This window comes from Ylistrum balloti, unplaced genomic scaffold (assembly GCF_031769215.1).
Source record: "Ylistrum balloti isolate Yb309-2 unplaced genomic scaffold, AGI_CSIRO_Ybal_v1 Utg371886, whole genome shotgun sequence".
In the NCBI taxonomy this organism is placed as follows: domain Eukaryota; kingdom Metazoa; phylum Mollusca; class Bivalvia; order Pectinida; family Pectinidae; genus Ylistrum; species Ylistrum balloti.
In genome coordinates this window covers 89650-114703 of record NW_026782930.1, presented here as the reverse complement: position 1 = coordinate 114703, position 25054 = coordinate 89650, and the positions used below count along the sequence as shown (strand labels likewise).

General features: G+C 38.3%; 1 protein-coding gene across 1 annotated transcript; it reads right to left on the bottom strand.

Annotated features, from left to right (window-relative positions):
- Positions 1 to 1369: 1369 nt before the first annotated feature.
- On the bottom strand, positions 1370 to 25054 carry LOC132563851 (fructose-bisphosphate aldolase-like). The gene is made up of 8 exons (XM_060228606.1): positions 24944 to 25054; positions 16604 to 16720; positions 12728 to 12994; positions 11846 to 12006; positions 9877 to 9960; positions 4279 to 4453; positions 3671 to 3870; positions 1370 to 2264 (listed from the first exon to the last, which is right to left on the bottom strand). The coding sequence occupies exons 2-8, from the start codon at positions 16713 to 16715 to the stop codon at positions 2172 to 2174; spliced, it is 1092 nt and encodes a 363-aa protein (XP_060084589.1). The 5' UTR covers positions 16716 to 16720; positions 24944 to 25054; the 3' UTR covers positions 1370 to 2171.

Here is a 25054-nt window from a genome sequence, read left to right as displayed (position 1 = left end):
TTATTTCTGTAGTTTCAAAATAAATTCTTCAATTTTCTCAAGAATAAAGGGAAGTAATCCAGGGTTAAAATTGAAGTTAAAACTTCAAAAGGAACTAAAACAATAGGTGATGTATAATTATATTTTACAATCATGTTTAAAAACCCATTTTAAAACCTTCTTTGAGGATCTGTTTTCAGTTCTTGAAGATTTGTTTATTTTTTTTGTGTGTTACAGGTGCTGTAAATGTTCATGAACTTGTCTTCATTGAATGTACTCAATGATGGCACAAGATATTTTTATTAAACACCTATGAAAAAAAGATGATTATTAGATAGCAGTCAGTTACAGGTGGATAATGGACAATATGCTTGTGCTGTATTACTGTCAAAAGATGGCTGCCTGTGGGCCACCTTGATTTCAAATCAGTCCAAAAAAGGTACAATGCACAACTACCAAGGGAAACCAATATCTATGAGATATCAGAAGGATCCATCCAGTACTTCCTCAGATATAGCAGTAACAAGATTTTATCTCAAAATCCAAAATGGCCACCTGTCGGCCATCTTGAATTCGAACAGTGAAAAAAGGTACAATGCATAAGTAGGGACCAAGGGGAAACTGCATATGAAATTTGAACATCCAATACTTTCCAAGAAATAGCAGTAACAAACTTTTACTTCCAAAATCCAAGAGGGCCACCTGTCGGCCATCTTGAATTCGAATCAGTCCAAAAAAGGTACAATGCATAAGTAGGGACCAAGGGGAAACTGCATATGAAATTTGAGAAAGATCCATCCAGTACTATTCCAGAAATAGCGGTAACAAGAATTGTTTACGGACGGATGGACGGACGGACCACGGACCACGGACCACAGACGCAGGGCAATTTGAATACCCCACCATCTGATGATGGTGGGCTAAAAAGTGTAAATCATTTTCTTAAAGAAATAGTTGCTAACTGTATTACATACAAAGATGTATCAGATTTGCAATGAAATTGAATATATTGTAAAAATGTACATTTTCTAATCTACAAATGTGGTTAAATAGTAAGTCCTATTTCAATATTTACATTCTATCCTTCAAACAGTGAAAACAACATATTTTCATTTAACATCAATTTTCCATCATGGCTGTAGTTTTGCTACATTTCTTTCATTTAGAAACATCTTTCAAGGATTTTGTATACGAAATAATGTCAAGCATGAACCTGCTTGATTAACCTGGGTAAACCAAAATAAGTAACAAGATAACATGGTTATATTTGGAATGAATTGGTGTCAACCTCTAACATTCCATGAAGAATATCTTTCTATTTCATCACACACATAATCTGATCTGAAATTAAAGTTTAAAATTTAAGTTTATTAAAGCATAACTTAAGAAAAAAAAATTAAAAAGTTTATTAAAGTGTAACTTAAAAGAAATTAAATTATAAAGAGAAATAGTTTCACAGTGAAAATATCACACAAAATGAATTGAACAAAATGTTATATTTCAAAACATAATAATGGCTTTTTGTTGCAAACTTTTGATAAAAAATATATATCATGAAAAAACATTTTATTTTAACGGACTTGTTATGTAATGCATGTTTTTTAGATACAGTAAAAATCACAAATTTATAGCTTTTTCTTCTGTAAAATATGAACCACAGTGGTCCAATATCTAGTCACTGAACATCACTGCAGTCTACTAAAAAACAGTAAGAAGGTCATGAAATAATTATAAAACATCCCTTTTACTTATAAAAATAGTTAGAAATGTTCACATTGAGAAATTCAATCATAACATACAGTTGTAAAGATTTAAAGTAAATTTGCTGATATAAAATAAACACATCTCACAAATTTTAAAGGATTTTTTGGTTGAAATAGGAAACATGACAATACTTCTTTGAATGCACTTTGTGAAAATGGAGTTTTTATCACTATTGTATGGGTAATTGGTTGTACCTAGAGTAATCACCCTTTGACAGTGACTTTTCAAACTTTGACCTTTGACCTTTTTAAATCTGTTGTATATTGTTGAGATCTTAATTTACTTCAATAACTTTTCACCATAACAAAGTTACTCCTTGTATAAAATTTGAAGGACACTGACAATAATTTTAACAACTTTTTTTTGACATTTTGATGTTCATTAATTACTTCCCTTTGTGTCAACAACAAGACAACCAAGGGAGATAACTAATAGGTGTGTTTGGGAACAAACAGAGATTCGCTGGCTGCTGCACTCCCATCTTCACCATTGTACTTCCCCACAGCTGCCAGTCCATTCAGCTAGAATGATAAAAATACTCTCGTTAATGGAGCACTGATTTAACAATGAAACACTCACTTAACAGACATTTTATCATATTATAGATACTAACACAGGGAAATATGTTGTAAATTTATCCAACATGTGACCGTACTTTGAGTCCTAATTTGTAACAACTATTGACCTTTAACCTTGACCAATAGCCACTTATCTCTTATGATATGTAGATGTTGGTGGTATGATGTTAAGGTGTGAATATGATCCAAATCTGTTCACAAGTTCAGGAGATCTCTTGCACACCAGTTTTGTCATGCTTGCATACACTCATGCTTGGGCACACTGACTCCAGAGGTCTCTAAGCAGTGACAACTTAAGAAACTTACTTTTGTACAGCTGACAAGTGACAAGTTAAGTAACTTTTGTACAGCTGACAAGTGACAACTTAACTAACTTTTGTACAGCTGACAAGTGACAAGTTAAGTGACTTTAGTACAGCTGAGAAGTGACAACATTGGTAACTTTTGAACAGCTGAGAAGTGACAACTTAACTAACTTTTGTACAGCTGAGAAGTGACAACTTAACTAACGTTTGTAAAAATGAGAAGTGACAACTTAACTAACGTTTGTAAAAATGAGAAGTGACAACTTAACTAACTTTTGTAAAAATGAGAAGTGACAACTTAAGTAACTTTTGTACAGCTGAGAAGTGACAACTTAAGTAACTTTTGTACAGCTGAGAAGTGACAACTTAAGTAACTTTTGTACAGCTGAGAAGTGACAACTTAAGTAACTTTTGTACAACTGAGAAGTGACAACTTAAGTAACTTTTGTACAACTGAGAAGTGACAACTTAAGTAACTTTTGTACAACTGAGAAGTGACAACTTAAGTAACTTTTGTACAACTGAGAAGTGACAACTTAAGTAACTTTTGTACAGCTGAGAAGTGACAACTTAAGTAACTTTTGTACAACTGAGAAGTGACAACTTAACTAACTTTTGTACAGCTGAGAAGTGACAACTTAACTAACGTTTGTAAAAATGAGAAGTGACAACTTAACTAACTTTTGTACAGCTGAGAAGTGACAACTTAACTAACTTTTGTACAACTGAGAAGTGACAACTTAAGTGACTTTTGTACAACTGAGAAGTGACAACTTAACTAACTTTTGTACAACTGAGAAGTGACAACTTAACTAACTTTTGTACAGCTGAGAAGTGACAACTTAACTAACTTTTGTACAGCTGAGAAGTGACAACTTAAGTGACTTTTGTACAACTGAGAAGTGACAACTTAACTAACTTTTGTACAACTGAGAAGTGACAACTTAAGTAACTTTTGTACAGCTGAGAAGTGACAACTTAAGTAACTTTTGTACAGCTGAGAAGTGACAACTTAAGTAACTTTTGTACACATTAGAAACTTACTTTTGCCCTATTGAGAAGCGTTGCTTGAGCATCGGCCAAGTTGCTATCTTGTCCCTGCCAAGCCTTTAGGACACTGGCTTGGAGAGCTCGACCGAAGGAGAAGCTAAGTGCCCAAGGCTTGCGTCCTGGGTATCTGTTGATGGCATTTAGATTTTCTGTGGCACATACTTCTGACTGTCCACCAGATAAGAAGGTGATACCTGAGGTCAAACACAACACCAGTTAAATATTAAATATCTCTTGTTTCTCTGCTTTGACACATTCTGAAATTAGAAACTAATTTAAAGATATCCATGAATTTATTACAATTACACATGTAATCCACAGATGGAAATCTCTCCTCACTGTTCAATGTGAAGCTGATATATTTCTCTTTAATAAACCATAGAGAACCATTATGTCACAACAAGGGACATTATCCAGATATCACATGTGGAAATTATCATACCATATCATACAAGAACGTCCCATCAAAGGGAGATAATATGTCCAAAGAAAGGGAGATCTTAAGTATGTCCCAATAAGGGCGGAATATACCCAAAGAAGGAGAGATTATAAGCATGTCTGAAATGAAAAACAACCAAACAAGAGGAAGCAAATGAGTTTACCTGGAACAGCAGCAGGCACAGTACGACTGAGTGCTTGGACAGTTGCACGAGCATTATCATCAGCCGTGTACTTCCTTGGACATGACTGACCAGCGGTCACCATGTTTGGTTTTAAAAGAGTACCTTCCAGGTAAACATGGTGGTCAGCTAAGGCCTTGTATGTGAAAGCAAGAACCTGAAAAAGATAAAAAGTTTAAATATGTATCCATTAATAGTCTGGTGTTACCTGTATCCATGAATAGTCTGGTGTTACCTGTATCCATTAATAGTCTGGTGTTACCTGTATCCATGAATAGTCTGGTGTTACCTGTATCAATGAAAAGTCTGGTGTTACCTGTATCAATGAATATGATAGTCTGGTGTTACCTGTATCAATGAACATGATAGTCTGGTGTTACCTGTATCAATGAATATGATAGTCTGGTGTTACCTGTATCCATGAATAGTCTGGTGTTACCTGTATCAATGAACATGATAGTCTGGTGTTACCTGTATCAATGAATAGTCTGGTGTTACCTGTATCAATGAACATGATAGTCTGGTGTTACCTGTATCAATGAATAGTCTGGTGTTACCTGTATTCATGAATATTATAATTTGGTGTTACCTGTATCAATGAATAGTCTGGTGTTACCTGTATCAATGAATATGATAGTCTGGTGTTACCTGTATCCTGGTGTTATGAATATGTAGTCTGGTGTTACCTGTATCAATGAATCAATGAATAGTCTGGTGTTACCTGTATCAATGAATAGTCTGATAGTGTTTACCTGTATCAATGAATATGATAGTCTGGTGTTACCTGTATCAATGAATAGTCTGGTGTTACCTGTATCACCTGTATGAATAGTCTGTCTGGTGTTACCTGTATCAATGAATATGTCTGGTGTTACCTGTATCAATGAATATGATAGTCTGGTGTTACCTGTATCAATGAATAGTCTGGTGTTACCTGTATCAATGAATAGTCTGGTGTTACCTGTATCAATGAATATTCTCGTCTTGTCTGTCAGGTATCAATGAATAGTCTGGTGTTACCTGTATCAATGAATATGATAGTCTGGTGTTACCTGTATCAATGAATAGTCTGGTGTTACCTGTATCAATGAATATGATAGTCTGGTGTTAACTGTATCAATGAATAGTCTGGTGTTACCTGTATCAATGAATAGTCTGGTGTTACCTGTATCAATTTTATAGTCTTGTGTTTCCTGTAATCATTAATAGTATAGTCTGGTGTTACCTGTATCCATGAATAGTCTGATGTTACCTGTATCAATGAATTGTCTGGTGTTACCTGTATCCATGAATAGTCTGATGTTACCTGTATTCATGAATATTATAATTTGGTGTTACCTGTATCAATGAATATGATAGTCTGGTGTTACCTGTATCCATGAATAGTCTGGTGTTACCTGTATCAATGAATAGTCTGGTGTTACATGTATCAATGAATAGTCTGGTGTTACCTGTATCAATGAATATGATAGTCTGGTGTTACCTGTATCCATGAATAATCTGGTGTTACCTGTATCCATGAATAGTCTGGTGTTACCTGTATCAATGAATAGTCTGGTGTTACCTGTATCAATGAATAGTCTGGTGTTACCTGTATCAATGAATAGTCTGGTGTTACCTGTATCTCTGAATAGTCTGGTGTTACCTGTATCAATGAATAGTCTGGTGTTACCTGTATCAATGAATAGTCTGGTGTTACCTATATCCATGAATAGTCTGGTGTTACCTGTATCAATGAATAGTCTGGTGTTACCTGTATCAATGAATAGTCTGGTGTTACCTGTATCAATGAATATGATAGTCTGGTGTTACCTGTATCAATGAATAGTCTGGTGTTACCTGTATGAATGAATAGTCTGGTGTTACCTGTATCAATGAATATGATAGTCTGGTGTTACCTGTATCAATGAATAGTCTGGTGTTACCTGTATCAATGAATAGTCTGGTGTTACCTGTTTCAATGAATATGATAGTCTGGCGTTACCTGTATCAATGAATAGTCTGGTGTTACCTATATCCATGAATAGTCTGGTGTTACCTGTATCAATGAATAGTCTGGTGTTACCTGTATCAATGAATAGTCTGGTGTTACCTGTATCAATGAATATGATAGTCTGGTGTTACCTGTATCAATGAATATGATAGTCTGGTGTTACCTGTATCAATGAATATGATAGTCTGGTGTTACCTGTATCAATGAATAGTCTGGTGTTACCTGTATCAATGAATATGATAGTCTGGTGTTACCTGTATCAATGAATAGTCTGGTGTTACCTGTATCAATGAATAGTCTGGTGTTACCTGTATCAATGAATTGTCTGGTGTTACCTGTATCCATGAATAGTCTGGTGTTACCTGTATCAATGAATTGTCTGGTGTTACCTGTATCCATGAATAAACTGGTGTTACCTGTATTCATGAATATTATAATTTGGTGTTACCTGTATCAATGAATATGATAGTCTGGTGTTACCTGTATCAATGAATATGATAGTCTGGCGTTACCTGTATCAATGAATAGTCTGGTGTTACCTGTATCAATGAATATGATAGTCTGGTGTTACCTGTATCCATGAATAGTCTGGTGTTACCTGTATCAATGAATATGATAGTCTGGTGTTACCTGTATCAATGAATATGATAGTCTGGTGTTACCTGTATCAATGAATAGTCTGGTGTTACCTGTATCAATGAATATTATAATTTGGTGTTACCTGTATCCATGCTTTAAACATAATAAGATATAAAGAAAAAGATTTTTCTATGTACCTGCTCAGATGGTATCTTGATATTTGTAAGATGATGATAAGTTTTTTTTATCAATTTCATCATTTGTTATTTCCTCTGAGGTCCAGTTTTATCAACAGTAAAGTTGAATCATCTCCATTCAATGATGCTTCAGACCAAAAAAAGTCTAAATTAACCTTTATCTCAACAGAAGAAGGCACACCTCCCAGCTATCCCTCTACTGACACAAAATTGACCCAGTTCATCTGACCCCAAGGGGTCTGATCATTCATTTATACAAAACTGAATCCCCTTAACCAAAGAGAAGAAGGATTTTAACCACTTTGCTCAATTTCCCCTATTAGGCCCTGTCCCTTCCACCCCAGGGACTAGTGGTGTTTTTTTAACAAGAGATCCCAGAGGGATCTTGGCGCCCACCATTTGAGGATCTGTTTTCAGTTCTTGAAGATTTGTTTATTTTTGTTTGTTTGTTACAGGTGTTGTAAATGTTCATGAACTGGTCTTCATTGAATGTACTCAATGATGGCACAAGATATTTTCATTAAGCACCTATTAGCAAATATCATTTAAAAAATATCCCAAAGTATTATTAGATAGCAGTCAGTTACAGGTGGATAATGGACAATATGCTTGTGCTGTATTACTGTCGACATCCAAGATGGCTGCCTGTGGGCCACCTTGATTTCAAATCAGTCCAAAAAAGGTACAATGCACAACTAAAAGGGAAACCAATATCTATGAGATATCAGAAGGATCCATCCAGTACTTCCTCAGATATAGCAGTAACAAGATTTTACTCTCAAAATCCAAAATGGCCACCTGTCGGCTATCTTGAATTCGAATCAATCCAAAAAAGGTACAATGCACAACTAGGGACCAAGGGAAACCAATATCTATGATATATCAGAAGGATCCATCAAGTACTTCCTCAGATATAGCAGTAACAAAATTTTACTCTCAAAATCCAAGATGGATGCCTGTCAGCCATCTTGATTTTGGATAAGTCCAAAAAGGTACAATGCACAACTTGGAAAAAGGGAAACCTGCATATGAAATTTGAGAAAGATCAATCCAGTACTTTCCAAGAAATAGCAGTAACAAACTCTTACATTCAAAATACAAGATGGGCACCTGTCTGCCATCTTGAATTCGAATCAGTTCAAAAAAGGTACAATGCACAACTAGGGACCAAGGGGAAACTGCATATGAAATTTGAGAAAGATCCATCCAATACTTTCCAAGAAATAGCAGTAACAAACTTTTACTTCCAAAATCCAAGATGGCTGCCTGTCGGCCATCTTCAATGCGAATCAGTTCAAAAAAGGTACAATGCACAACTAGGGACCAAGGGGAACCTGCATATGAAATTTGAGAAAGATCCATCTGGTACTTTCCAAGAAATAGCAGTAACAAACTATTACATCCAAAATCCAAGATGGCCACCTGTCGGCCATCTTGAATTCGAATCAGTCGAAAAAAGGTACAATGCACAACTAGGGACCAAGGGGAAACTGCATATGAAATTTGAGAAAGATCCATCTAGTACTTTTCCAGAAATAGCGGTAACAATCTTTTACTTCCAAAATCCAAGATGGCCACCTGTCGGCCATCTTGAATTCGAATCATTCCAAAAAAGGTACAATGCACAACTAGGGACTAAGGGGAAACTGCATATGAAATTTGGGAAAGATCCATCCAGTACTTTTCCAGAAATAGCGGTAACAAGAATTGTTTACGGACGGACGGACCACAGACCACGGACGCAGGGCGATTTGAATAACCCACCATCTATTAGATGGTGGGCTAAAAAAAAAAACTGATGAATGGCAGATGACAGACACTGCACCTCAATACCAGTTTACCCGTTCTTTGGACCAGGTGAGCTAAAAACAATCTAATCAACTACAACATGGATATCACATAAAAGTCATGTAATTTGTGAGAGTAAAAAGATGAAATATAGGTCACAGTGACCTTCATCTGGTATTGTATACACCAGAGTAAAAAGATGAAATATAGGTCACAGTGACCTTCATCTGGTATTGTATACACCAGAGTAAAAAGATGAAATATAGGTCACAATGACCTTCCTCTGGTATTGTATACACCAGAGTAAAAAGATGAAATATAGGTCACAGTGACCTTCATCTGGTATTGTATACACCAGAGTAAAAAGATGAAATATAGGTCACAGTGACCTTCTGATTTGGTATACAATAACTTCCTAATTGTGTAAAATAGAAAGTCAAATAGGAACTAAGCTAAAACTAGGATAAATTGATCTACTTCTTGTAGATATCACCACACATTAACATCTGAAACCCTTTGTGAAATCTGAGAGAGATGTGTTCCATATCTGTTGAAACAAGGATAAAGCAGGGTGGAACTATATATTCCTGTCCTATGGCAAAGAAACATAATTTGTTGTCTCTAAAAGAATAAAAATATGGAAATGAATGTGTCAAAATGTGAAGATGGAAAACAGTCCTTTATCAATTAATGATAAATCATTTTAGGGTGAAAATATGAAAGAAATCTCTAGACAAAACTGGAATGCTGAAAAAAACAAAGGGCAATAACTCCTTTAAAACTGTTGATTAAAACTATTGTATAGGAAAACGCCACTTCATCTCATGGTTATTAAGCCTACCAAGCTTGAGAAAGGTTGGTTGAAAATGTTCACAAAGTATGAACAACACCTAGCCATAATACATCAAAAGTTTGGACAAGCATATAAAAACCAGCAGATGGAAGAAACAGTGTTATACTGTCCCCTGGTCTGTCAAAAAATGTTTGAACACATAAATCAAGGTCACTTTAACATGAACTTGCCTGCTCTGTGACTTTTTGTGCTGTTTCAAGGTCATGGTCACCATCACATAACACCTCTGGCTCCACAATCGGCACAAGTCCATTCTGGGGGAGAGATGATAACACAACATCAAAGTCAGTACATATATACAATCACATACCACAAAATAACAAACTCTGTGACATATTTTGTCATTCAAAGTGTGAGAAATAATTCAGATCTAAGTGAGTAAGTTCCATATATAATGAAAGTACACCATCAAAAACCAACTAATTAGCCCCATCTGAAATGATAACACTGAAAACCTCTACAACATGAATTACTACGTATTTAAGCCCCATCTGAAATGATAACACTGAAAATCTCTACAACATGAATTACTACGTATTTAAGCCCATCTGAAATGATAACACTGAAAACCTCTACAACATGAATTACTACGTATTTAAGCCCCATCTGAAATGATAACACTGAAAACCTCTACAACATGAATTACTACGTATTTAAGCCCCGTCTGAAATGATAACACTGAAAATCTCTACAACATGAATTACTACGTATTTAAGCCCCATCTGAAATGATAACACTGAAAACCTCTACAACATGAATTACTACGTATTTAAGCCCCGTCTGAAATGATAACACTGAAAACCTCTACAACATGAATTACTACGTATTTAAGCCCAGTCTGAAATGATAACACTGAAAACCTCTACAACATGAATTACTACGTATTTAAGCCCCGTCTGAAATGATAACACTGAAAACCTCTACAACATGAATTACTACGTATTTAAGCCCCGTCTGAAATGATAACACTGAAAATCTCTACAACATGAATTACTACGTATTTAAGCCCCATCTGAAATGATAACACTGAAAACCTCTACAACATGAATTACTACGTATTTAAGCCCCATCTGAAATGATAACACTGAAAACCTCTACAACATGAATTACTACGTATTTAAGCCCCATCTGAAATGATAACACTGAAAACCTCTACAACATGAATTACTACGTATTTAAGCCCCATCTGAAATGATAACACTGAAAACCTCTACAACATGAATTACTACGTATTTAAGCCCCATCTGAAATGATAACACTGAAAACCTCTACAACATGAATTACTACGTATTTAAGCCCCATCTGAAATGATAACACTGAAAACCTCTACAACATGAATTACTACGTATTTAAGCCCCATCTGAAATGATAACACTGAAAACCTCTACAACATGAATTACTACGTATTTAAGCCCCGTCTGAAATGATAACACTGAAAACCTCTACAACATGAATTACTACGTATTTAAGCCCCATCTGAAATAACACTGAAAACCTCTACAACATGAATTACTACGTATTTAAGCCCATCTGAAATGATAACACTGAAAATCTCTACAACATGATTACTAAGCCCCATCTGAAATGATAACACTGAAAACCTCTACAACATGAATTACTACATATTTAAGCTCCATCTGAAATGATAACACTGAAAACCTCTACAACATGAATTACTACCTATTTAAGCCCAGTCTGAAATGATAACACTGAAAATCTCTACAACATGTATTGCTGTGTATTTAAGCCCAGTCTGAAATGATAACACGGAAAACCTCTACAACATGTATTGCTGCGTATTTAAGCCCCATCTGAAATGATAACACGGAAAACCTCTACAACATGTATTGCTGCGTATTTAAGCCCAGTCTGAAATGATAACACTGAAAACCTCTACAACATGTATTGCTGCGTATTTAAGCCCCATCTGAAATGATAACACTGAAAACCTCTACAACATGTATTGCTGCGTATTTAAGCCCCGTCTGAAATAACACTGAAAACCTCTACAACATGAATTACTACGTATTTAATTGTGTGACAAATGCTAACTTTGTGACAGATGCTAATATTGTGATGGGTGCTAATTGTGTGACAAATGCTAACTAGGTGACAGATGCTATTGAAATATTTTCTCACCTGTTGACAGATACTGGCATAACGGGCAAGAACATTTCCATTTTCTAACATAGCCTGATACGAGGGGGTGTGGCTACTAATCTTCAGAACACACCTCCATTTAGCAAACTGGGCTCCATCTTTCTTGTATTGGGCACATCTCTCACTCAGGCCATCAAGACCTGAAACAAAACTTACCAAAATAAAAAGGAATGCTACATCATCTTACAAGCCCGATATGTAACAAAGTAAGCAAAAGGTCATATGGGCCTGCATAATTTATTCTAAAAACATGAGGTCCAAGTAGGATCTCAATGCAATCCACGGCATGAATTTTATTGGTTCTTTAGTTAAACTTTTTTCGTCTTTTTCATTGCTTGCTCTTTCAGCTGCCATTTGGTTTTTTCCAATCAGTCCAAAAATCACAAAACTAGGGACTAAGTGGAACATATGTATATATATCATCCAGTCTTATTTTCTACATCTAAGATGGCTGCCTTTTTGTCATTTTTTTCCCTGACCAATCTCAAAATTTAAACAACATCACTTGGAGCCATAGCTAGCCTACATCTGAAATTTGAAAAAGATTCATTATGTATTTCTCAAAAAGTAAAGGTATAACATATTTCATTGTCAAAATCCAAGATGGTCGTCTGTCATTCATTTTGTTTTTCTGATCAATTTCAAAATTTAAAGTTCACTGCTAGAGAACCAAATTAAACCTACATATCCATTGCATTTTTTAAAAATAAAAAGTGACATCGAAATTTCATTTTCAAATATTCATGATGACCATCTATCAGCCAGTTTGTTTTTCTAATTATTTATAAAATTTAGAAAGCACCATTTGAACAACAAGGAAAGAAGTCTGTGTGGTAAAAGCAATAGAGTTATCTCCCCTACCCTGTATTGTTGATTCACCGTCTGTTCCTGCCAGAGGTACCATGCCCTTGTCCACCTTGATTCCTGGGATTATACCCATGTCCTGGAGAGCCTTCACCATGGAGACACCCTTACTTGTTGTCTGGTAAAATGTTTCATGGAAGAGAATCACTCCTCCAATGTTGTTAGCGAGGGACTTGTCAGCAGTAAACAGTAGCTCACGATAACGCCGTCTGTTCTCTTCAACATTTTCAACATTTATTGCAGCAAACCTTTTTCCGATTGTCCCTGTGAAAATGGCAAATGATAGGTAATAGTATTTAAAATGTTGGAACAGAAAACTAACACAAACTAATACAGGCATAATATAAGTCGAACAGAACTTTTGTGATAACTTTATCTATCAAATAAATAAAAAAGTAACTCATAACACTGGCTTACACTCTGATCTGGGGTTCAATCTCCACAAATGTAGAGCAACGGTTCCTAATTATCCCTTTAATAACTAGAATGACCTTATCAGGAGTCACACTGACCTGTAGACTCGTCAGTAGCTAGGATGGCCTCGTCAGGAGTCACACTTACCTGTAGACTCGTAAACAGCTAGGACACCCTTGTCAGGATTCACGATTACCTGTAGACTCCTCAGCAGCTAGGATAGCCTTGTCAAGGGTCACACTTACCTGTAGACTCGTCAGCAGATAGAATGCCCTTGTCAGGAGTCACACTTGTAAACTCGTTAGCAGCTTGGATGGCCTCGTCAGGAGTCACACTTACCTGTAGACTTGTCAGCAGCTAGGATGCCCTTGCCGGGAGTCACATTTACCTGTACACTTGTTAGCAGCTAGGACAGCCTTGCCTGGAATCACACTTACCTGTAGACTTGTCTGCAGCTAGAATGCCCTTGCCGGGAGTCACACTTACCTGTACACTCGTTAGCAGCTAGGATGGCCTTGTCAGGAGTCACACTTACCTGTAGACTTGTTAGCCACTAGGACACCCTTGTCAGGAGTCACACTTATCTGTAGACTTGTCAGCAGCTAGGATGGCCTTGTCAGGAGTCACCCTTACCTGTAGACTTGTCAGCAGGTAGGATGGTCTTGTCAGGAGTCACACTTACCTGTAGACTCGTCAGCAGCTAGGATAGCCTTGTCAAAGGTCACACTTACCTGTAGACTCATCAGCAGCTAGGATAGCCTTGTCAAAGGTCACACTTACCTGTAGACTCGTAAACAGCTAGGACACCCTTGTCAGGATTCACGATTACCTGTAGACTCCTCAGCAGCTAGGATAGCCTTGTCAAGGGTCACACTTACCTGTAGACTCCTCAGCAGATAGAATGCCCTTGTCAGGAGTCACACTTGTGAACTCCTCAGCAGCTAGGATAGCCTTGTCAAGGGTCACACTTACCTGTAGACTTGTCAGTAGCTAGGATGGCCTCGTCAGGAGTCACACTTACCTGTAGACTCGTAAACAGCTAGGACACCCTTGTCAGGATTCACGATTACCTGTAGACTCCTCAGCAGCTAGGATAGCCTTGTCAAGGGTCACACTTACCTGTAGACCCGTCTGCAGATAGAATGCCCTCGTCAGGAGTCACACTTACCTGTAGACTCGTCAGCAGCTAGGATGCCCTTGCCAGGAGTCACATTTACCTGTACACTTGTTAGCAGCTAGGATGGCCTTGTCAGGAGTCACACTTACCTGTAGACTCGTTAGCCACTAGGACACCCTTGTCAGGAGTCACACTTACTTGTAGACTTGTCAGCAGCTAGGATGGCCTTGTCAGGAGTCACCCTTACCTGTAGACTCGTTAGCAGCTAGGATGGCCTTGTCAAGTGTCACACTTACCTGTAGACTCGTCAGCAGCTAGGATGGCCTTGTCAGGAGTCACCCTTACCTGTAGACTCGTTAGCAGCTAGGATGGCCTTGTCAGGAGTCACCCTTACCTGTAGACTCGTTAGCAGCTAGGATGGCCTTGTCAGGAGTCACACTTACTTGTAGACTCGTTAGCAGCTAGGATGGCCTTGTCAGGAGTCACCCTTACCTGTAGACTCGTTAGCAGCTAGGATGGCCTTGTCAGGAGTCACACTTACCTGTAGACTTGTCAGCAGGTAGGATGGTCTTGTCAGGAGTCACACTTACCTGTAGACTCGTCAGCAGCTAGGATAGCCTTGTCAAAGGTCACACTTACCTGTAGACTCATCAGCAGCTAGGATAGCCTTGTCAAAGGTCACACTTACCTGTAGACTCGTAAACAGCTAGGACACCCTTGTCAGGATTCACGATTACCTGTAGACTCCTCAGCAGCTAGGATAGCCTTGTCAAGGGTCACACTTACCTGTAGACTTGTAAACAGCTAGGATGGCCTTGTCGGGTCACACTTACCTGTAGACTCGTCAGCAGCTAGGATGACCTTGTCAGGAGTCACACTTACCTGTAGACTCATCAGCAGCTAGGATGTCCTTGTCAGGAGTCACACTTACCTGTAGACTTGTAAGCAGCTAGGACAGCCTTGCCTGGAATCACACTTACCTGTAGACTTGTCTGCAGCTAGAATGCCCTTGCCGGGAGTCACACTTACCTGTACACTCGTTAGCAGCTAGGATGGCCTTGTCAGGAGTCACCCTTACCTGTAGACTCGTTAGCCACTAGGACACCCTTGTCAGGAGTCACACTTACCTGTAGACTCGTCAGCAGCTAGGATGCCCTTGCCAGGAGTCACATTTACCTGTACACTTGTTAGCAGCTAGGACACCCTTGTCAGGAGTCACACTTATCTGTAGACTTGTCAGCAGCTAGGATGGCCTTGTCAGGAGTCACCCTTACCTGTAGACTCGTTAGCAGCTAGGATGGCCTTGTCAAGCGTCACCCTTACCTGTAGACTCGTCAGCAGCTAGGATAGCCTTGTCAAAGGTCACACTTACCTGTAGACTCGTCAGCAGATAGAATGCCCTTGTCAGGAGTCACACTTGTAAACTCGTTAGCAGCTTGGATGGCCTCGTCAGGAGTCACACTTACCTGTAGACTCGTAAACAGCTAGGACACCCTTGTCAGGAGTCACACTTACCTGTAGACTCGTCAGCAGCTAGGATAGCCTTGTCAAGGGTCACACTTACCTATAGACTCGTCAGCAGATAGGATGGCCTTGTCAGGAGTCACACTTACCTGTTGTAGACTTGTTAGCAGCTAGGATGGCCTTGTCAGGTGTCACACTTGTGAACTTGTTAGCAGCTTGGATGGCCTCGTCAGGAGTCACCCTTACCTGTAGACTTGTCAGTAGCTAGGATGGCCTTGTCACGAGTCACCCTTACCTGTAGACTCATCAGCAGCTAGGATGGCCTTGTCACGAGTCACCCTTACCTGTAGACTCATCAGCAGCTAGGATGGCCTTGTCAGGTGTCACACTTGTGAACTCGTTAGCAGCTTGGATGGCCTCGTCAGGAGTCACCCTTACCTGTAGACTTGTCAGTAGCTAGGATGGCCTTGTCAGGAGTCACTATTACTTGTAGACTCGTTAGCAGCTAGGATGGCCTTGTCAGGAGTCATCCTTACCTGTAGACTTGTCAGCAGCTAGGACACCCTTGTCAGGAGTCACACTTACCTGTAGACTTGTCAGCAGCTAGGATGGCCTTGTCAGGAGTCACACTTACCTGTAGACTCATCAGCAGCTAGGATAGCCTTGTCAAAGGTCACACTTACCTGTAGACTCGTAAACAGCTAGGACACCCTTGTCAGGATTCACGATTACCTGTAGACTCCTCAGCAGCTAGGATGGCCTTGTCAGGAGTCACACTTACCTGTAGACTCGTAAACAGCTAGGATGGCCTTGTCAAGATCACACTTACCTGCAGACTCGTAAACAGCTAGGATGGCCTCGTCAGGAGTCACACTTACCTGTAGACTCGTCAGCAGCTAGGATGCCCTTTCCAGTAGCTACTATTGCGTTAGCTATTGTCCTTAGCTCCTCTTCCTGCTTTGCTGATAGGTATTGTGGAAAGGAAGGCATAGTGTCTGTAAAATTTTAAAAACTTCTTCAGACATCTACCATTGTGCGATATCCCAGAGGATAAATTACCTACAGATTAACTTTACAAACAATCTATCGAGTATCAACTTAAAAGCAATAATAAACTTTAACTTTCAAAATCCAAGATGACTGCTTGTCAGCCATTTTCTTTTTTCTGAATGGACACCAGTATTGGACCAAGTGGAACATTCATGTGAAACCCGAGAGCGATCCATCTAATCTTCATCATTGTAAAAGTTGGTGCCTTAATCAACCATGCAGGTGGTCAGTCACAAAATCCAAAGGGCACTGTACCTCCTCACCATGAAATATGAGAAAGATCTATTTATATCTCAAGCAATAATCAGTGACAATAATTCTTCAAGGACAGTTGATGACCAGACAATAAACGAAGAACAGTACACACAGAGTAATTAAAACCAACCAACTGATAGAAGATTAAAGTGTGATGTTTCAGTGACTAGACGGTCACCTTCATCTTATAACACATCCAGTAGAAGAACAGAGTGTGACGTTTCAGTGACTACATGGTCACCTTCATTAGACAAATAACCTACTATTAATGAGGTATTCAGTGTATGAGATGGTAAAGAATCAAGCCTTTTTTTGGCTGTACTATAATCCTTTGTTTACTAAATATAGTGGGACAAGATGGTGAGTAGATTTGTTTGTTCTGAAATATTTAGTTTTTTTTATGATTTATCAAAAGATGAAGTGGCCTATATGTAACATTTTAGCAGCAAAATGAAATCTCAAAAAAGAGATCAGTCATTTTTTGGTTGAGCAGAGATGCGTGTAAAACACTCTAAATATTTCAGTCACTCACCCAAATCAGAGTGTGTATTAATGTAGAAACATATTGAAGTCAGGAAAGACTGTGTATCTCATCCTATATATATTCAATATCTGATATCAAAAGGCAGTCAAGTGATGCATAGTAATAAACCTGAAGCAATAAGACGTGTGTACTGAAGCAATAAGACGTGTGTACTGAAGCAATAAGACGTGTGTACTGAAGCAATAAGACATGTGTACTGAAGCAATAAGACATGTGTACTGAAGCAATAAGACACGTGTATTGAAGCAATAAGACAGGAATACTGAAGCAATAAGACATGTGTACTGAAGCAATTAGACAGGTGTACTGAAGCAATAAGACGTGTGTACTGAAGCAATAAGACATGTGTACTGAAGCAATAAGACACATGTACTGAAGCAATAAGACATATGTACTGAAGCAATAAGACACATGTACTGAAGCAATAAGACATGTGTACTGAAGCAATAAGACACGTGTACTGAAGCAATAAGACATGTGTACTGAAGAGAAAAGACACATGTACTGAAGCAATAAGACACATGTACTGAAGCAATAAGACATGTGTACTGAAGCAATAAGACATGTGTACTGAAGCAATAAGACATGTGTACTGAAGCAATAAGACATGTGTACTGAAGCAATAAGACAGGAATACTGAAGCAATAAGACATGTGTACTGAAGCAATAAGACATGTGTACTGAAGCAATAAGACATGTATACTGAAGCAATAAGACACATGTACTGAAGCAATAAGACACATGTACTGAAGCAATAAGACACATGTACTGAAGCAATAAGACGTGTATACTGAAGCAATAAGACATGTGTACTGAAGCAATAAGACACATGTACTGAAGCAATAACACGTGTATTGAAGCAATAACACGTGTATTGAAGCAATAAGACAGGAATACTGAAGCAATAAGACACATGTACTGAAGCAATAACACATGTATTGAAGCAATAAGACAGGAATACTGAAGCAATAAGACACGTGTACTGAAGCAATTAGACAGGTGTACTGAAGCAATAAGACGTGTGTACTGAAGCAATAAGACATGTGTACTGAAGCAATAAGACACATGTACTGAAGCAATAAGACATATGTACTGAAGCAATAAGACACATGTACTGAAGCAATAAGACATGTGTACTGAAGCAATAAGACACGTGTACTGAAGCAATAAGACATGTGTACTGAAGAGAAAAGACACATGTACTGAAGCAATAAGACACATGTACTGAAGCAATAAGATGTGTGTACTGAAGCAATAAGACACATGTACTGAAGCAATAAGACATGTGTACTGAAGCAATAAGACACATATACTGAAGCAATAAGACACATGTACTGAAGCAATAAGACACATGTACTGAAGCAATAAGACACATGTACTGAAGCAATAAGACATGTGTACTGAAGAGAAAAGACAAGTGTACTGAAGCAATAAGACACGTGTACTGAAGCAATAAGACACATATACTGAAGCAATAAGACACATGTACTGAAGCAATAAGACACATGTACTGAAGCAATAAGACATGTGTACTGAAGCAATAAGACACATGTACTGAAGCAATAACACGTGTACTGAAACAATAAGACAGGAATACTGAAGCAATAAGACACATGTACTGAAGCAATTACATGTGTATTGAAGCAATAAGATGTGTGTACTGAAGCAATAAGACACATGTACTGAAGCAATAAGACGTGTACTGAAGCAATAAGACATGTACTGAAGCAATTAGACGTGTGTACTGAAGCAATAAGACATGTGTACTGAAGCAATAAGACATGTGTACTGAAGCAATAAAACAGGAATACTGAAGCAATAAGACGTGTACTGAAGCAATAAGACAGGAATACTGAAGCAATTAGACACATGTACTGAAGCAATAAGACATGTGTACTGAAGCAATAAGACATGTACTGAAGCAATTAGACGTGTGTACTGAAGCAATAAGACATGTGTACTGAAGCAATAAGACACGTGTACTGAAGCAATAAGACAGGAATACTGAAGTAATAAGACACGTGTACTGAAGCAATAAGACAGGAATACTGAAGCAATAAGACAGGAATACTGAAGCAATAAGACATGTGTACTGAAGCAATAAGACACATGTACTGAAGCAATAAGACCCGTGTACTGAAGCAATAAGACATGTGTACTGAAGAGAAAAGACACATGTACTGAAGCAATAAGACACATGTACTGAAGCAATAAGATGTGTGTACTGAAGCAATAAGACACATGTACTGAAGCAATAAGACATGTGTACTGAAGCAATAAGACACATATACTGAAGCAATAAGACACATGTACTGAAGCAATAAGACACATGTACTGAAGCAATAAGACACATGTACTGAAGCAATAAGACATGTGTACTGAAGCAATAAGACACGTGTACTGAAGCAATAAGACATGTGTACTGAAGAAATAAGACGTGTGTACTGAAGCAATAAGATACATGTACTGAAGCAATAAAACAGGAATACTGAAGCAATAAGACGTGTACTGAAGCAATAAGACAGGAATACTGAAGCAATTAGACACATGTACTGAAGCAATAAGACATGTGTACTGAAGCAATAAGACATGTACTGAAGCAATTAGACGTGTGTACTGAAGCAATAAGACATGTGTACTGAAGCAATAAGACACGTGTACTGAAGCAATAAGACAGGAATACTGAAGTAATAAGACACGTGTACTGAAGCAATAAGACAGGAATACTGAAGCAATAAGACAGGAATACTGAAGCAATAAGACATGTGTACTGAAGCAATAAGACACATGTACTGAAGCAATAAGACACATGTACTGAAGCAATAAGACAGGAATACTGAAGCAATAAGACATGTACTGAAGCAATTAGACGTGTGTACTGAAGCAATAAGACACATGTACTGAAGCAATAAGACATGTGTACTGAAGCAATAAGACAGGAATACTGAAGCAATAAGACAGGAATACTGAAGCAATAAGACACATGTACTGAAGCAATAAGACACGTGTACTGAAGCAATAAGACAGGAATACTGAAGCAATAAGACATGTACTGAAGCAATTAGACAAGTGTACTGAAGCAATAAGACATGTGTACTGAAGCAATAAGACACGTGTACTGAAGCAATAAGACAGGAATACTGAAGCAATAAGACACGTGTACTGAAGCAATAAGACAGGAATACTGAAGCAATAAGACAGGAATACTGAAGCAATAAGACATGTGTACTGAAGCAATAAGACACATGTACTGAAGCAATAAGACACGTGTACTGAAGCAATAAGACAGGAACACTGAAGCAATTAGACAGGTATACTGAAGCAATAAGACAGGAATACTGAAGCAATAAGACACATGTACTGAAGCAATAAGACAGGTGTACTGAAGCAATAAGACACATGTACTGAAGCAATAAGACAGGAATACTGAATCAATAAGACGTGTACTGAAGCAATAAGACAGGAATACTGAAGCAATAAGACATGTGTACTGAAGCAATAAGACAGGAATACTGAAGCAATAAGACACATGTACTGAAGCAATAAGACAGGAATACTGAAGCAATAAGACACATGTACTGAAGCAATAAGACAGGAATACTGAAGCAATAAGACACATGTACTGAAGCAATAAGACGTGTGTACTGAAGCAATAAGACACATGTACTGAAGCAATAAGACGTGTGTACTGAAGCAATAAGACACATGTACTGAAGCAATAAGACACATGTACTGAAGCAATAAGACCCATGTACTGAAGCAATAAGACAGGAATACTGAAGCAATAAGACATATGTACTGAAGCAATAAGACATGGTTAAAGTCAGTTTTGTCTCCAATAATGTGATGCTGATAAATTGGTGATAAATTTAGAAAGTGATTAAAAATTTCCTGCTAATCCATTATTGTTTTATTTTGGTAGTAAAAAAATGATGAATTTCTTTTCTGTATCTTTGGTTGTAGAATCCTCCTTTTAGTACTTTTTGTTTTGTTTTTGTAAAATAAAGTTTATCTTTACTTGTATAAGGAACTTCATTTTTGTAAAAGAAAGAAAATTATAACACAAGCTTCTAAAGATACCCCTAGAGATATCATGTTTTCTGTGATACAAAGTAACACGTGTTTCTATAGACAGCCAGAGGAGTCAGACTGATTATACTCACATAGAACTTACAACTACAAAACAGGAAAACAAACTACAGTTTTGTTTTGGCCTTGGCACAGTCAGTGATACAGGTGTTTTGGCAACTAAATCCTAAAGATAGTTGTATTATATGATATACCTCAGTAGATATATATATTCTTAAGTATCAAACGTATCACTTACAACTTAGAGTCCTTCTACATTCTCTATAGATAATTGTATAAATGCAAACATGACATCTTAAAGGTACATTGTATATATAGATATATATTTCAGTAGAAGAAATGTATCTCAGCTTTCATTTCTTTCTCACAAATAGCTGTGTAGAGGATACTTCATTAGATGAGTGACTGGACTGGTTGTATTATCGACTAGCTGACGAGTATATGTCAAGGTCAAACTTTTGTCCCTGAACTTTAAATCAGCATTACCATTGTCATAAGATATATACTCAGTATACATCATCAGGGGTCAGTGTCAGGGAGGAAGAACTCTCCCCTAAAACTTGTGTAAAACCATTAAAAAGACTTACTTGGTGAGATCTGTCCACTTGCCTTTAGTTTGATCTAAAGGTAGGTCACATCATGATCAGGACAAATTGATAAGGCCTGGCTTATCATATCTATGTTACCAGAAATATCCTATTTACAGTGCCGGTCTTAAATCTCACCATCACCCTTACAGTGCCGGTCTTAAATCTCACCATCACCCTTACAGTGCCTGTCTTAAATCTCACCATCACCCTAGCAGTGCCTGTCTTAAATCTCACCATCACCCTTACAGTGTCTGTCTTAAATCTCACCATCACCCTTACAGTGCCCGTCTTAAATCTCACCATCACCCTTACAGTGTCGGTCTTAAATCTCACCATCACCCTTACAGTGCCCGTCTTAAATCTCACCATCACCCTTACAGTGCCCGTCTTAAATCTCACCATCACCCTTACAGTGTCTGTCTTAAATCTCACCATCACCCTTACAGTGTCTGTCTTAAATCTCACCATCACCCTTACAGTGCCCGTCATAAATCTCACCATCACCCTTACAGTGTCTGTCTTAAATCTCACCATCACCCTTACAGTGCCCGTCTTAAATCTCACCATCACCCTTACAGTGCCCGTCTTAAATCTCACCATCACCTTTACAGTGCCCGTCTTAAATCTCACCATCACCCTTACAGTGTCTGTCTTAAATCTCACCATCACCCTTACAGTGCCCGTCTTAAATCTCACCATCACCCTTACAGTGCCTGTCTTAAATCTCACCATCACCCTTACAGTGCCTGTCTTAAATCTCACCATCACCCTACAGTGCCTGTCTTAAATCTCACCATCACCCTTACAGTGTCTGTCTTAAATCTCACCATCACCCTTACAGTGTCTGTCTTAAATCTCACCATCACCCTTACAGTGCCTGTCTTAAATCTCACCATCACCCTTACAGTGCCTGTCTTAAATCTCACCATTACAGTGCCTGTCTTAAATCTCACCATCACCCTTACAGTGCCCGTCTTAAATCCCACCATCACCCTTACAGTGTCCGTCTTAAATCTCACCATCACCCTAGCAGTGCCGGTCTTAAATCTCACCATCACCCTTACAGTGCCTGTCTTAAATCTCACCATCACCCTTACAGTGTCCGTCTTAAATCTCACCATCACCCTAGCAGTGCCGGTCTTAAATCTCACCATCACCCTTAAAGTGCCCGTCATAAATCTCACCATTACCCTTACAGTGTCTGTCTTAAATCTCACCATCACCCTTACAGTGTCCGTCTTAAATCTCACCATCACCCTAGCAGTGCCGGTCTTAAATCTCACCATCACCCTTACAGTGCCCGTCATAAATCTCACCATCACCCTTACAGTGCCTGTCTTAAATCTCACCATCACCCTTACAGTGCCCGTCTTAAATCTCACCATCACCCTTACAGTGTCTGTCTTAAATCTCACCATCACCCTTACAGTGTCTGTCTTAAATCTCACCATCACCCTTACAGTGTCTGTCTTAAATCTCACCATCACCCTTACAGTGCCCGTCATAAATCTCACCATCACCCTTACAGTGTCTGTCTTAAATCTCACCATCACCCTTACAGTGCCCGTCATAAATCTCACCATCACCCTTACAGTGCCTGTCTTAAATCTCACCATCACCCTTACAGTGTCTGTCTTAAATCTCACCATCACCCTTACAGTGTCTGTCTTAAATCTCACCATCACCCTTACAGTGTCTGTCTTAAATCTCACCATTACCCTCACAGTGTCTGTCTGAAATCTCACCATCACCCTTACAGTGTCTGTCTTAAATCTCACCATTACCCTCACAGTGTCTGTCTGAAATCTCACCATCACCCTTACAGTGCCTTGTTACAAGGATCTGTGCTCTAGAGGTGTGTTACAAGTCCTCTTGAGGTGAAATCCATTAGTCACGAACAGGATATATAAACTGTGATCAAATATCTAGGAATGTAGGATTTATAATTGTGATTCAATGAACCTGTCATTCTCTTAAGTGTATTATTTGTTCACGGTATACTTAAGGTGTATTGGTATAAAAAAAAAACTCCACTGGAAACTCAGTATACAAATGTTTATCAAAAGATTATTTCCCTGTTTAATGTATGTAAAAATCGTTTCAGAAGTCTGAAAACTTTCCATACATTATAAATGGGGTTACAGTCGTACATCGTTCAAAATGCTTTCCATACATGTTCCTTCTGTTAGTTCTAATCATTGGCAGAATATATACAAACTAGTCTTATATATTCCTGTGGATGGTTAATCAGTCAATGATATCAACACGAGTTCAAGGATGTAGAGAATTCCATCCACGCTTTCCTTTCTTTCTAGAAACTTAAACACGATGGAGTTGACTACCACGATAGCGTGTTGATCGCGACATGTCACAGATAAATAGCTGCATGATCTTTTTGTATTTTTCCCAGGGTTCAAAGTCCAAACGGGCAAATACCCACGAAAATGAGGTTATGATAACAACACTCTCAAATAAGTATCTGTATGAAACTAGACCTGTCGCCATTACGATTTCTTGATCAAACTGAAATAACCGTGGGGTTTAGTGCACCTATTTCATAAGTAGGGACGACATGGCTGTAGTTATTGCATAAGAACAATATACACGACGTGGCTGCGAGAGGCCAACGTGGACACCAGTTAATATTAGGCCAAAACTTACATGAGTTTCAAATGTGGTGTTTTACTTACGAGTCTAAAATGTTAAACAATCGGTCTAGCGAATGATGAATCTCAAGTGTATTTTCGAGCTCCTCGGACCGTAGTGTGTATCCCGGGACGGTGTTTACTTTCAGCTTGGGT

What these genes read in the sequence shown, in the direction of transcription:
- LOC132563851 (XM_060228606.1), bottom strand. Translation starts at nt 16,715, where the DNA reads ATGCCTTCCTTTCCACAATACCTATCAGCAAAGCAGGAAGAGGAGCTA. An exon ending in TGTGCCTGCTGCTGTTCCAG is followed by an intron (nt 3,871 to 4,278) that starts GTAAACTCATTT and finishes GTTTGACCTCAG; the next exon opens with GTATCACCTTCTTATCTGGT. An exon ending in CGCTTCTCAATAGGGCAAAA is followed by an intron (nt 2,265 to 3,670) that starts GTAAGTTTCTAA and finishes TTATCATTCTAG; the next exon opens with CTGAATGGACTGGCAGCTGT.